Source organism: Charadrius vociferus, unplaced genomic scaffold (genome assembly GCF_000708025.1).
Source record: "Charadrius vociferus isolate BGI_N301 unplaced genomic scaffold, ASM70802v2 scaffold303, whole genome shotgun sequence".
Classification (NCBI taxonomy): Eukaryota; Metazoa; Chordata; class Aves; order Charadriiformes; family Charadriidae; genus Charadrius; species Charadrius vociferus.
This window is the reverse complement of record NW_009647756.1, coordinates 2,334,927-2,350,893: the sequence shown is the minus strand read 5'-3', so window position 1 is coordinate 2,350,893 and position 15,967 is coordinate 2,334,927. Positions and strand designations below refer to the sequence as shown.

Here is a 15,967-nt window from a genome sequence, read left to right as displayed (position 1 = left end):
TTTTTTTTACTGTGAGTTACACGTCTTTTTAAGAGGCAGAAGTAGACATCTGATAATGAGGAACCCAATTGTCTTCCTGCTCTGGGATGTGTGTGTGTTTTGCGGTGCGTAGAGAAAAGGTAACTTCCACTTGATTGCTCACTCTGAAAAGCACAGTGGTGAAGGGCTACACCTGGGATTTGGGATGGATGTTAGACAGGGCCTCTCCTGGGCAACAAGGCCTGCAGCGACGTTACAAAATCTCCCAGGTAACTTATTTAAAAGGCATGGAGTGGGAAGGCTGTTCAGCAGACATCCTTTAACTTGGTACGCTCAAGGCTGTAGTCGGTAATTAGAAATAACAAATTGCATTTAAACCACAGTTAGAAGTGAAATTTCAACCCCTAATTTCCACCTTCCTTTAAACAATAGGCCATTTGATAAGAAAACCTACCCTGCTGGAAGTGCATCTCTCTTTGGCAGGTATTCCTAAAAATAATCGCTCAGTGGTTTCACTAAATAACAACTCGGCACTCCTTCAAAATTCTTCAGACTCTGTTGATCTGTCACTGTTACACAACTCATTCTTCATCAATCCACTATGAAACAGTCAAAGAATGTTCGGTGTTTCTACTATTACATTTCACTATTTGCTTTTGCAACCACGCAAGAAAGAGGTTGAAACCATGCTCTCAACAATGTTCCCGATACCACTGATTCATAACAAGAAGTTTTTAGGCCCACACTGTTGAATGCATGGACTTAGAATGGATTTATTCCTAATTTACACCAGCTTGAGAGGAAAAGAAGGCCACAAGGTTACAACCTGAAAACGGCAATTAAGCAGTTCAGTGTGACTGAAATCAGTTTAGGGAAGACGCACAAGATTTGATCTAGATTTGCCTCTGTGTTGCAAAGCTTAGGTCAATATTACATTCTTTATAAAGATATTTGAACTGAAAAGAAAGCATTTTATCTAATAGAGTAAAAAATGAATGGCAAATACCGTTAGACCTGACTACATTCAATAATAAGCTATTACTTATGATATCTTGGATGTTTCTAACTTCCAGGATGTCAAATCACAGTGTATATTTATACATTGATATATAAAAAAATGTTAGCACTGTCTCTGCAAAAATAATTTTAAAATAATTACATTATTAAGATCCTTCACCAGTTACAGTCAAGGAGGTGTTAATTAGTCAGCCACTTATTCAGACACCTCAATAAGTATATCAGGAATGAACACAGAAGGGGAAAAAAAAAAGACAAAGAAAGCTACATCTAGAGGCCAGAAGTAAGATTCCCTAAAATTCCATATGAGATTTTGCAAACGATATTCAAGCACCTAACAAAAGGTTTCTCACATAGATGAATGATAAACAAGGACAGAACTCAGAGTTGGGCTCTGTATGCAGTGAGGATGGGGCATACATTGAAGGTACTTTAGAAGTAGCCCCAACAGGATAAGGACACTGCCTCAATTTTCCCCATGAGTCATCATGGACAGAGGCAGCTTTCTGAGAATGACAGTTTGGGCAGAGGAATGAATACAGTCGAAGGAGATGAAAAAAACAAAGAAGCCACTGAACTCAAGATGCGGGTGCGAGTGAAATGAGGAACCAGGACTAGATCACCTCTATTGCAGAGCAATGGAAGAGCTGTCACACGTAAGCACAGGTCCAGTGGCCAGGACTAAAGGATATTAATGATGATAGAACATAGCAAAATCAAAGACAGAGCTAGCTAACCTCATTTTTAAAATAAAATGACCTATTTTCTAGACAAGGGACATGCAGCAGATCTAAGCTCTCTGAAGGTCAATAAAGTATTTCAGGCAGTGCTACATCAGACATTACTAAACTTTGGGGATGACAAAGAATTAACGAAAGAGGAAATGACAACAGGTTGTGCTAAAAGATAAGCTATACTGCTTCAGTGGGAGGGTCACTAAAATCTCCATAAGGATTGTTCTCATCCAATATTTTTAATAATGCCCTTGAATAATAAGATTATTGAGATAAGATAATTACAAAGTTGTGAGGCACATTCAGTAAAGTGGCAGATTGAAGTACCATACAGGAAGCGCTGGATTAAACAGAGCAAGGCACAAATTCATGAAGACAATTAGGCTAATATGTGGTTTCCTTTATAATACAGGAGCATTTGCTGGAAACCTGGAAGAAGGAGAAAACCTAGGAATATCAGTGAATTATAGGATGACTGCATTGCCAAGGTCATGAACACAAGGGAAAAAAAGATGTTCTTTTACAATACAGCAAAGTACTCCCAGCAAAGAGAAGGAAGTATTAATGCTATTGTACAAAAGGCTGGAATACTGTGAGCATCAGCTGTCCCAGAAAAATGAATTCAAAGTGGAGCAGATCCAAAGAAGGGTCGTTGTTGCAGTCAGAGGTACAAAATCCCTAAGTTACTGCAAATGCATAGTGATGTTGACATAGTTAGGCTAGAAAAGGAAGATGTAGGTAAGATCTTTGTCTATAAATCAATGTGATGAACATCCAGAAGGGAGAAGAGCTACTGAAGGTAGGAGAGAATGTTTGATCAAGAACAGATGGATGTAAAATGAATAAGAGTACCTTTAGGTTGGAAATTAAAAATGCAGTGCTAAGCCTCAGAGCAAAGGTGTTCTGAAAAAAGCCTCCCAATAGGATTATCAAGAGGCAAAAAATCAAACTATTTAATCAGGTCTTGGAAGGGATTATATAGCATGGTTCCTGGATACAACAGGAATCCTGAGTCTTATAAACTGGTCACTAAGTCCTTAGAGTACATTATTATAATTTTTACACAACTCCTGCACCAGATAAATCATGATGTAATCATAAGTAATATATAGATTAGCTAGTTTCCCCCACTTATGTAAATTGGTCCTCGAATACACTTGCATAATATAATGGTAATTTATGGAAGTGCTTTTGTTCTAAGGATTAGGAAGGTGCCAGAGTCTCCTTCATCAACGTAGTGCTGCAGGCATGATTCTCTTCTCATTCTCACTGTTTCACACCTATGCGATTCAATTTTCTTAAGCGAAGTTAACTCTTGATTTATACTGGCAAAAATAAGATCCAATATTTCCCTTTGTAGCTAGAACAGGCTTATTTTAATATTTAACAGGAAAACCCTAAATGTTAATAGTATCATTGTGAGGCTGTGTTTAGAGGCATCAGTCAAGATAGGTCCTTGTTCCACCAGACTTTTCACAAACATCTAGTAAAAGCTATTTAGTGGTATGACAGTTTTGTAATCTAAATAGATGGGATTAAAAAAAAAGACAAATGAGAAACTGAGGCTGAGAACAAAGATGTTTTCTCCAAGGTCACACAACAGATCAGTGGCAGAAGAAAAAGTATCTGTTGCTAAGTGCTCGAAGCCTATGTGCGTCCTTTGAAAACAGTGTGAGGAAAGGCAGGCTCAGGTCAAAAAGGATGAATATAGCTATAGATTACATTTATAGCTAACGAGTATGCATGATTTCCACTTGGAATTTGCTTCCAATAACAGTTGAATCCTCTGGGACAACCCCCCATATGAATACAATATTTTAAAAAACAATAATACAATAATTAACTTTGCCATTTACACCTTGATTCTTACATAACCCCTTCCTACTCAGCTGTATATAAAAAGGACATCTTGCCAATGGCCTAAAACTTGTCTTGATCCTTCACTAGCAGGAATTCACATTTACAACTTTGACAGGTTGTGCCAGTCTTTGTAATTCTTATTTTGGAGTCCCCACAGTTACAGTGCTGCCCTGGCATTACGCTAGTTGTATAACACAACTGTTCTTCAGTAATGCTTTTCTGGGTTCACAGGGCTGTTTCCTTCTCCAAAGCTGCCCATTGCCTCATCTGTAATGGAAACGCTGATTTTCCACAGTGCGGGGTTGGGGTTTGGGAAGCCAAAAGGAGATCCAGGTCCCTTTCTGCTGAAGAACTATCCTGCAGCAACATCTTGTGTCCTTAACTTCACTATGGAAACAAGAACCACATCTCCACCATGGGAAAGGGACCCACCACTGTGTGCAGCAGGCACCCACAGTAGATTGTTCCCAGCCTTGTCACCAACTAGTTCGAAATCTCTGTGCTCCAAAAGCACAGAGCTTATTCAAAGCTTTTTGCTGCCTGTGGCAGATGAAAATTGTTGCCTTTCTTTTCCACCCTCACAGAATTTGTACGTTCGGCAACTGCACTACACGACCATCTGTGTTGCAAGCAAGCTTGTATCCCACTTACTACATGAGTATCGTCTGATAAGCCAGATGTAGCAAAGCTCTCACTGCAGAGGTTGGATATTAGCATCAACCACAAGACAATGGACATTACTAGGGAAAAAATAAGAGAGGGTCCATGATGGAGGATAAATTTGAGAGTACTGTAATGTACATGTATTACATGCGTCTAGTTCAGAGCACACATATGCATGTGTAACCCTAATGCAATACACATGGCAAAATATTTGAGGTGAGCTAAACTGAGAAATCATCTGACAAATTTATATCGCACGCTTACCTAATTCACCACTCTGCTGAGCCCATTACTTTCTGCACACTCATTAATCTGACTCTTGGCCTATAATTAATACCATGTGCTTACGCAGTCCATCAGTCTCGCCTGATGCTATCACATTCTGCGTACGTATTAATCCACCACGTGGACAATAACTAACTTGACCAGTCTTCAAAAAATGAGGAATTTTTTCTCAAAATGGCAAACATGACATATGAACGTTACAGTTCATGCTCAGGTTTTTGACTTGGTGTAAATTTAAAACTTGATGTAAATGCAAATCTATATGCAACCAGAGATGTTACATATATTATATGAAATAAATAAAGTATTAGTGATTTTCAGTCCTAGTTGATGTACATGAAGTTGGAAAAGTTAAAACAGACTGCAGGCTTTGTACAAAATTAGAGATTGATTTTTTTAAAAAAGTACTACATTTTTCCAAAGAAGGTACTCTAATGTTTATTGATTAATAACTATCTTTTTAAAAAAATAGCCCCCTCTGATAAAACTTACTGCTTTTAAACAGATGTTGTGTTAAGATTTCTCTTGACAATGAAGGTTGACGGTTAAGGTTGAATCTTTTTGGTTAAAAAGAAATCAATATTCCATAACCTCAACCAGAATTTCCTGGCTTCAAAATCTCTGGGGTACCTTTCAAATTTAGTGTCAGCCGCCTTCTTTCCAAATATCTTTTCCATTTACATTTATAGATTTGTATAAAAGATATATATATTTTTTCACTAATGTAAATGTCTTTAAAAAAAATCTTTGATGGTTTATCCATTTAGTATTCACACTATCTGTAGAATATTTGAAAGAAGAGAAAATTTTACTAAAACTCTTAAGCTTTTTTTAGGATAAAACAGCAAAGCACAAATTCTTCAAATGCAAGGGCCTGTCTACTGGAAACGCTTGTGGTTCTCCCATCCATGTTTTCTAAGTGAATCCATATGTGGTGTGTCTTGCTGCCACCACAAAAAACCGTCCAGTTTCACTAGGGGGCTCTAGCCGAGTGTCAATAAGGGTTGGAAATCTAGCTTGGATATATCTTTTTCTGCCATTCATATTAATTCATAACAATTTCTACAACAGCAGAACAAACGACTGCAGCAATACCTAGATAACATTCCAAAAGAGCTGTATAATCAAACGTACAAACCCCTACGCTTGACTACGAGATGTAACTTGGGTGAATTGTTTACACCGATTTCCTTTTAGAGGCATGAGTTCGTTGAGCTTGAGCACTGCTTTTGTGCCCTGGGTACTCTACTTAACACAACAGCATCTGGCACTAAAGAGGGTTGGTAAGCGTGTGCTCAGCTGAGTCTGAAATTACCCATTTAGTAGCACTGAGACGACATCTATGTGCGGTGGGTGTTGGGTGAGAGGCAGGCAGAAATGACCTCATGCGAGCCTGCCTGTCCCAAAGGAACATTGCCAATTACTGTCTTGATTATCAGAGTTATAGAATTGGCAGTCCTTGGTTTTCTGCCTCGGGAAACACTGGAATTAAAATTGTTCAGCAGAACTTTGGCATTGGTATTTGGTTAGTTATTTCAACCTCTAAACTCTTTAGCCTTAAAAGTTCAAGTAGGTTCATGTTCAAAGGATCTCTTAAAAATACACAGCTAAAAGTTAAAAGACTAGCTGGAGATTCCAATTTCTAAGGATTATTTCCTGTTTACTTTTCATACCAGCTAGCCGAACTCTCACATTTCATCTCGGAGGCAGGACTCAACTGTCTGCAGAGGACACACTTTGCTCCCTTACACTCAAGCATGCAAATACAAGATGGACCCCCAGCTCTTCTTGCTGAAAAAGGTAGAGCAACAACCGGGAGGTAGAGAAAGCCATCTTGGGAGAGGGACACTGAACGCAGCACAAGGAACTTCTTTGTTCAAGAGCGTAGGAATCAAAACACTGAAACTGCTGTGGTATTTTGGGTATTATCCAAAACAACAGAGTCGCTAGTGAGAAAATGAAAACTGATATATTTCAGTTGGACAGTTTGTACTTTTTATGCTACATTCATGCACAACAATCAAAAGGCAAGAATCTGGAGTCCTTAGCCTTGCTTCTCACCAAAGGAGGGGTTTTACACTGCTTATGAAATAAGAAACATTTTTCTGGCTGCTTTTAAGACAGACAGATTACATTCAGCCATGGACCAGAGGAAGGAAGACAGAAAAAAATAATAAGGGTGTCTGCTAAGACATTGACCTTTCTAAAAGGGCTGTAAGGGCTTGAGAAATGTTCAGAAGAGAAGTTCTCCCCAACGCACTATACATTACCAATAGTAGGTTTTTCTATCTGCTGCTCTGCTTGCACCCTTCGTGTTGCCACTGGCATATTCCTTCTGCAGCCATTATGCAGAAACTATTGCAGGCTGACAAGAACATCTATCTGTGCATACACAGTGATTACTTATGGTCACACAGTTTTACTTGCAAATAAAAGAGGGTAAGTGTAAAACCAGTGTGCATCTACGGTATTAGGGTAGAACATTTCTGCTGGTTAACTAAAAAAAATTGCCTTCAGAGAGGAAAAGTACATGTATTATTTGTAGTAAAGATTTGAATCAAAAAAGTTTTACACAAATGTCATCGTTAATAAAAATGAAGATTATCTATATGTGAATTGACTTTAAACAACATGTTTTTCAAAATTTTCCCCGAACCGTCAGACAGCCTTCAGGGACTACAGGAAAAACATACTAATATGGCAAATGTTATAAATCCCCAGAATAACTCTTATCCCATTTATGTTTTGATTCTGTCATCGCTATCCATCTACCCTTATCCTGAGGCAGTAATGAAATACAAGACTTGTTTCAAATAGGGATGAGTGAGCACTGTACTTTGAAAGCCACAGTTAACGAAACGGAGCCCAGACTGCCATCAGTGCATTAAATGTTATGCCAATATAAGTTCAACCCCACACCACCATTACTCTTCTGGAGCTTGTCTTCCATTACTGCTAGTGATAGGGACCAGGGCACGTGGCAAAGCAACAAAACTGGCAAATTTGAGGCATTCTTACTTGGAGACAGTGCAATCAATACAGTCAAAAAAGTGGTGAAGGCTCCATTTACAAAGGATACAGTTTTCAAGTGTCCGGGTCACACATGAGCCTCAAGGTAAATTTTTCATCATGTTCTCATGATTTGGGAATCCTGTTTTCCAAAACCCTGGTCTGCCACTTGTGCAAGCACAAAGATTTGAGAGGTTTTCACGTGGGACCCTACTATGCCAGCAGAAGAGTATTTTTAATACTATTTATTCTGAAATAGCAATGCTACCTCAACCTATTTGATATTAATTTTCCATGGCTTTTAGTATAAGGCTAGCAAAAATCACTGATAACAAAAAATAAAACCCCTTTAAAATTGTATTTGCGGTTGCTCATTGGCATCAACCTACGATATCAAGGTTAAAAGTTACAGGGAAAATCAGGAGTGAATTATGATATATCTGCAGAGTCCTTGATTTGACTGCCCATCTGACTTTTTTCCCAGTAGGAAAAAAAATTCTAACTGTTTTTTTCTCATAGAATGTAATTTTGGTTGTTATCTGCTTTTGAGGAGATCACAGAAGCAAGAAAACAATCAAGGTGGGGGAATCAAAAGCAATATATGCAAATCTTTTCCAGTTAATATATATGTTATTGTTATTTGTTGGGGTTACAGGTTTATCTGGTTGTAGTGAAAAAGCTACAGAAGGAGTTGGAGATAAAATCTTTTACTATAGTGGGGATTTTTAATCCACCGAGTAAACGGACACAGAATGCTCACATTAGGAAAATGTGGCTAAAATAGATACATAAAGGGAAGGAAATGAGCAACACATCTGGCAGGCCAGCCTGCTGCAGGGCTATCACTGAAGAAAGAGCGTGGTATCTAAACGAGCGGGCAGGCAGGTGGCAAAGGAGACGAGATGGGCGGGCAGAGCAGAGGCAGGCAGACACAGGGTGGTAGCGCCGTGCGGCACAGCTCTGCCCTCCTGTCGGCAAGCGTGCCAGCCTGGGAGAAAACTGTCCTGTCTGTGCGCAGCACGCTGGATGAAAACCCTCCTTTGTCTCCTCTACAGCACGGTCCTGCCTATTTTTCTGTCATGAGGGACACGACGCGGTGTTAAATTATACATAAGTATCAAGTAGAACTTTCTGTCGGAAATGAAAAGCTAATCATCCAGTAACATGATTTAGTGGATACTTATAATCAAAACAAAGATTAAACCACCAGTATTCCAGCAATTCAAACTGTGCTTTCTGTATGAGTTCATCTCTACTCACAAAGAATAATAGAGGCTTAACAAAATGTTCTCCTTCCTGGGGCAAGGGGAATTTAATATTTATCTGCACTGCTTTCCAGTGGGACATCACGTGCCACAATCAATCATCTCATAAAATATTATGAAGCAAAGTGGTGGCAATTTAGGTAATAACATGGCAAACTACATTACAAGAAGAAACAAAAAGCTAACTAAATTAGAAAGTTCCCAGTTTCATCAGCTCACAGGGTTACCAAAACTCAGGTCTGAAATTGTGCCAACTTTAACTTAATCTTTTCTCCTTTTTTTTTCTTAAGCTATGGAGCTGCCTTGAATAGAATCTATAGTTAGGTATGAAACTACAGCAAACTTACAATGGACACAGATTCTTTATTTTCTTTCAAAACCGGCCATTAATTCTGATGTCTCTTGGGTCCTCTCTGTAGTAATTCTCTGACAACTTTACAGACATTTCTAATAAAGAATTCATCTCTGAATGAAACCTGGGGAATGGTAGTTCTGCCTTTTTGCTTCTATACTTCTTCAGTACTAAATGCCTCATGTCCATTTATTTAAGAACATAATCTTGGAAATGCATGGGAAAAATCTTTCAGCGAAGAGACTGGGATTGCTACAGACAACACATGGAAGTAACCCACAATGGCAATGACACTGGAACTGAAACGTTACACCACTTATCCACTGTCCCTCTGGTTTCCCACCTACAAGCACGCATCCTTTCATTGACACAACTCACTGGCTGGCAATGAAAACAGATTTAACTTGGCATATTGAGGGTAACACTCACTGTAAGTTATTTTTCTTTTCACAGCTGTTTACCAAGGAGTAAATACATCCAATTACCACACCAAAATACCTCTTCTAGTACTGCAGAAAAATGCTTTGCTGAACATTGTCAAATAAAGCTTAAACACACATATACAAGAGAACTGGTAAAGTGCTTAGGTTTTCCTTTCAGAAAGGAAGTCTTTCTGCAAGGATCACAGATCCTTTGGCTTCCACAAGTCTGATAACTCATCATATGCACACATCTAAGATTTCTCGTGGTCTGCAATTAAATCCCAATATTGGAATACAGGTGAGTTTGTTCAATACAGCTTGTTTGCCTACAAGGAACAGAGCAGTAACTTTTCTCCACTGAGACAGAAACTTCCACCAGAGTCTGGAGAGAGGAGCAGCACTGCAGCAGTAGGAACTGGGCTTTCAGGAGACAGTCAGTCCCGCACTATGGTCATTGCCTGGTGCGAGAAAACCAAAGAACTTGTCTCCAAAGAGTTGAGGGATGTGGAAGGGGGCTTCAAATTGCAGTAAGAGTCCTATGCTACTAAACGGGTATGTAGCATAACTATATCCCACTAGAGGTTGCTCTATTATGAAGTCAAAATATTTGAACACAAATATGAATAACAAAAAATCCTAAACTATACACCTTCATTTTAAATTTACCCTCCTCATATAAATCAATGTATTGATGCTTATGTGGAGTACCCATTTGAATTTTGATTAATGACACTGCTACGTGGATCCGTATCTGAGAAACTGATTAAAGGTAGGAAACAAAACTAAAGCAATCTGTACATAGTGGGATTCAGTCTGTTGTTTCTTTCTAGTATATTGCTAATATTTAGGCAAAGTGCATCAAAACTCTTTGTTTACCTCTGTGAGGTAAACAAAAAATCACCTGCACTGCTTCTTATGGATATTGGTAGAAGTGTAATGCAGCTTTAAGTAGTAGTTATAAATTGATGAAAGATGAGAATTTACTCAGGGGGAAAAAAAAAAAAAAGAGTTGACTGGTCAAATCATAAAGCAGATTCAGATTTGGCAGAGACTCTGTAAGATAGCTGTGCTTTACCCTTTTCCAGTACTTGAAATGCATTACTGAGGCATTGAGGATCCTTTAAAGTATATACAACTACAAAGGACTCTTTTTGATGGATAAGCATATAAGGGAGGGGTAACATGTGTTGATCCTGGCAATTCAAAGTATTCAGGAATGCAGTTATCTTGCAGTCCCTAAAGCAAAACTTCAGAAGCAACACTTTAGAGCTTGTTATTCTTGTATAATCAATGCAATTAGATAACATATCACCCATCCTCCCCTTTTCACCAAATCAAATGGTGCTCCTTAAAGAAGCAGCATCTTTACAGTGGAGGGCTCTTGCCAAAGGGAGCAGCTGGCTGCTCTTACACGACCTAGGACTTTAATGTGGCTGACAAGCAGGGCGAAGCTACAGTGTAAGCACTTTTAGCTGCATATAAGCGAGTATCCACTTACTGTTGGTTGCATAACATATGGCGGATGAGGCATCCATGAAGTACTCTGGACCTGCATATCAAATATTTTAATTAGCACAGAGAAGTTTAAAACAGAACTCAGAGATTTACTTGGAAATATTCTTTCTATTACAACTACAGAGCTAATTTTTGCAAAAGATTCAAGTCATGTAACTCAATGCAAAATCATTTATGCTTCATAAAGTTATTGACAAAGGAAAAAGCTTTCAAATTTCATTTGATAATGTTTTCTACCAAAGTCAGAAGTCTGAGCAATTGCACCACTTCTACTATCCACACTGTTTTATCTCACAAAGCAGTCTGCAATATTCCATGTTGTCCTATTTTTTCATTTGTATTGTTTGCTTTCATCCATCAATATAACCATGAACATGTCATCCAACCGACAGTGCAGGAGACATGAAATGTTCAAAGTTTATTTTCAGAAGTATCTGTATGAACTTTCAAAGGTATAACATTTTCAGAGATCCCAGAATGACTTATTCTGTTTTCACTAAGAACTGCAGATCTAATTCAGTGTTTTTGAAGCTTATTCTAACTGCAAGCTTCCATGGCAAAGCTGGCTTAAGATGTCACTCTCTTACCTTGGGCATCATGGGGTCTGTTCCCACCAGAACTCTATATGCCTCACCAAAGTCTGTCTTTGTTGTTCTGCCTTATGACTGACATGTAACAGACTCCATGGATATACCAATTTTACCAACAATTAAATGCATTGCAGAGTTCTTGTGCATTTGTTGTGGCATTTCTGAGCCATAACTCCCTCTTGTGCTAAGCGTGAATGGCCTACAAGCTATCATAACTCAGACTCAACCCCAAAACCCGTGTATGCCAGTTTCTTTTTGCATCAGTCTGGGCACCACAATACACAGGAAGTATGCAAAAATACAGCTGTGCTACAGCCATCAGTGGGTAACTCACCAGCCGTCCCCAAGCTCACAGAGATGGGCACGTGGCATCTCAGACTGAGCACGAGCAGGGATGACTAGGAGAAAACGACAAGGTCCCAATTCTCCAGACGCCCAGTGATTTTATTCATGAAGCAAGTGGTGAGAAGTCACTGTATAATTGTGTGCCTCAATACTCATTGAAGTTTATCAAAGTAGATTTTTTGTTGAAAAGCAAGTCTGGTGAAACATCTTTAGAACCAAAACCAGCACGCACACATGCAAACACACCTCTACTACAAAATTTTCTGTTGTGAATTCCCACTAGTTAAAATATATTAGAACTGACACAGCTTGTTGCAGTTCACTGCTCCCACTCTTGCACCCTTGCGGTTCCTCCGCTGTGCCAAGGAAAACACCTATGGGCTTACACTGCAAACTAGCTATGAAGAATGATATGGGTTAAAAAAAATAAAATGCAATGGTTTTGGTGCAAACGCATCAAACTGATGCAATGGTTCAAGTCAGGAGGGGAGAAGGGAGAAACCGTGACCTGTGGAGCAGTGATGCGAATAAGTGGTTGGGTGGCCCGAATTCAGTGTGCTGAATAAGAGGGAGGAGGTACGACTCTTAAGCCAGCTCTGCTACTGAGAAAAGTGCACGGGAGCTGCACTCGTATGTGTCTGGCACTGACGCTTCTTTGGTGTTGCCATTTACTGAAATTTACAACTTCTGTTTGGCAACTGTTAGGTAGCCATCTAAAACTAGATAACACAAAAGTCAAAGAAAATTACAAGAATGCTTTATCTTTCATGATCAAGTTTAAAACACAGTAAGTGTAAGCACAAACTCCCAGAATTACCTGAAAGCAGTAACATACCATCTCAAAAAAACAAAAACCCAAACAACCCAACCCTAACATTAAGAACAACCCACCACGCAGCTTTGCAAGTTTGGGTAGCTTATCTCAGGTAGGACTCGGGATTGGAAGAACACTGATGCTATAGGACAGAAATAACTGAAGTGGGAAAATGTATAGCCAATGACCAGCTTCAGAGTGATGTGATACGTTCCCAGAGAATGGCTAATAATAAAACTATACAACCTGGTTTTGACTTCCACCTCAGAAAGCCAGAGCATGGCAATAATTTCCCAGTGGAGACCTGCGAGGGATATGTTGCAAAGAGAAATTCTGAATGATAAAATGTGTGGGAGACTACAGAAGGATATCAGGACAGTTATCCTCAAGTAACTTGCTTTGTCAGGGATTATTGGATAAAAATGAGCACTTTTAAAGAATGCTGTTACTGGAGCAAATACAGCTGAGGTCAAAAGGTCAAAAGACAATGCAGTCAACATTAAAAAAAAAAAAATTAAAAAAACTTTTGGCTAAATGAAAGGGAGCCAAAATGACAAAACATTTCAATAAGAACGACAAACTTCTGCTGTTATCAACTGGAAACGAAGCAAAATGCTGTTTACTAGAGAAGCTGATTGAAATAAGAAAAAATTACCGTGGCTTTAATTGCTAGCGCAAGGAATGCAGGAAACACTTCAAAATGTACTCCAAATGATACCTGAATACTACTAGAAAGCTTTTTGTTTAAAGCGTGACTCAAGAGCGCAAGCACTCACACAATTTTCTGTGGTTTACACTCTGCCTTCATCCACATCCAAAACATAATTAACTGGGAAACATAGTAGACAAGCGCAAATCTGACATACCTGATATGTAGAGACAGGGGAAGCAGCAATGAATGGCGTGATTGATGTCTGTGGAATCATGCGGTTTGTTGGAATACTGTACGGTGAGGAATAAAACCTGCAAACAAAGAACAAAACCGAGATATTTTGAACCTTTCGACTGCGAGGCTCTGACTGACTAATTCACTGCCTCCTGGGCAAAGACAAAAAGAGTCTACACAGGTAATTATGTCCATCTATTTCCAAAACCACAATAAAGAAGATGTGATGGCTCCACTGAACAGATCTTGAAAATGGAAAGGAGGAGGAATATTTACACAAAGCATATTTTTTTCACTTCAACTAGCACAAATATAGAACTTCATGATACAAGAAGTAATTATCTGAAATGCAAGGACAGCTGATTTTCCAGAGTGCTAGCTAGTGGAAGGAAATTTCTTACACGGTATCAAAGACAATATTACTGATTTCATTTTTACATGCGGTACTGTTTTCTTTTCAGATCTTAATGCTTCAGTGCCGAGAATAACACACTCCATATACATGCCTGAATTATTTTATTAAGAGATGGCTACAAAAACTCTGCCTGAAATTTTCATATTCATCTAGGCAGAGAGCAAAAAACCCACCTTCTGGTGAAATATATCACAAATTATGAGTCTAAATGCCCCAGGCAGCACTAAGAATCTCAGATTTAGTTGTTTTTATTTCCACTGTTGCATGCTATGAACAAAAGTTTCACTATCGCTTGCTTGATAGTAATAGATGTTATATTTCTTCCCCTTCCCTGTGGGTTAATGATTATTGATAAAATTATCACTTGGAAAATATCACTACTGGTGGATTGTGTAAGTACTTAATATGTGTGTGCTTGTAAAGATTTTTGCATTTGCTCTTTTTTCAGTTTTAACTGTAAGCCAGAAAAATAAAATTGCTCAAAAAAATAATGTTTGCGGTCTTACAGCTGCCAAAATGCTGACAATTTGAACTCCAAGAGAGAGAAACACTCCTGCGCAGAGTTCTTGTCCGATTTAAACCCCATGCAGATCCTTCTCGTATAGTGTGCACCAATCTTGCGAGTAACAGAAGATTTTGTACATATGCTCTCTGTAACAGTGAAGTGGATTACACTCCCTGCCTTTTTATGGTTTTTCTTTTTTTCTCCCCGTGCTGAGGCAATCAACAGTAGCTTTCCATGAGAGCCATGCAACAAAAAAATCATTACTGGTGCTTAAACAAGTGCTCTACTTCCTGATCGCCCTGGCATCCTGGATTTAGTACTAATCAGTCTAGTTCAGACTGGATGCATTCATTCTGGATGCAGGCTCAAATAACCACTGACTTCATCCAACCAATAGCCTCGGAAAAACAGGCTGCCGTCTTTGAAGGTTGGACAGAAACATTTGAAGTTAGGAGGGGACAGGGAGACAGAGAAGCAATCATTTGTTCTCTCTATTCCAAATAAGATTTTAAAATGCCAAAAGCAGCAGGTGGCGTCTGAGTGATTTTTTGTTTAATAGAAATATATTGCTATTTTAGGAACATTTATCTGTCCTCACAATGCTCGCACAGAGACTATTTTAAAACTGTGTCTTTGCCCAATTTTATATATATCCTATTATGAGAACTTAGAGGCATTTGTGTCCCACCGCTTCTATCAAACATTAAGTTCATACAACACTGGGGAGGAAAGGATTTTTACAGCACTAGCCGGGTTCATCTATGGCATTAGCACGATGCATATGTTATCGAAGTCCTGATACAGGGGTCTTCTCCCAGATCAAGGTTAACCAGAAATCACTTTGGCTATGCTCTTGCTAAGTGGATGACCTATGAAATTCTGCGTGCGGCAAATGAAAACACTCAATGGCAGACTGATAGAATCCACTCTATAGGTAAAATATATAACAGAAATAAATATAAGCTTCTTGAACTGAAGGATAGTATAAAAATAAAACCCTTTTGAGAAAACAACAGATTTTTGTTCATTCTGTTCTCATTCTGTCCATCAACCTGGCACTGATGCTGCACTCATATTGCACATGAACTGCTCGGACAAAGACGAGTGCAGGGGACAAACAACTTTTCATTCAGAAGTAGTGCTGACTCTTTGAAATAAACTCTCCAATAAATCCCAGCAATGCTACCAAATTTACAGAAAACGTGTGCTGAGCCAAGAACTTGACAGACAGCTAACCATTTCAGTTTCAGCTTAGAGATGCAGTTATCTGAATAGTACATAAGCTTGTAGAATATACATTCCGGTAATGTG

At 38.9% G+C, this 15,967-nt stretch overlaps 1 protein-coding gene across 5 annotated transcripts in view; it reads right to left on the bottom strand.

Annotated features, from left to right (window-relative positions):
- RBMS3 (RNA binding motif, single stranded interacting protein 3) overlaps positions 1-15,967 on the bottom strand; it is a 343,935-nt gene that overhangs the window by 50,343 nt on the left and 277,625 nt on the right. For 4 of the 5 annotated variants that reach the window (XM_009882163.1, XM_009882166.1, XM_009882165.1 and 1 more), the window contains exons 8-9: positions 13,717-13,813; positions 11,085-11,135 (exon numbers count right to left, since the gene is read on the bottom strand). In XM_009882163.1, coding sequence (XP_009880465.1) covers positions 11,085-11,135; positions 13,717-13,813 — 148 coding nt within the window. The remainder of the gene's footprint in view (positions 1-11,084; positions 11,136-13,716; positions 13,814-15,967) is intronic. The other variant, XM_009882167.1, reaches the window with a different exon arrangement.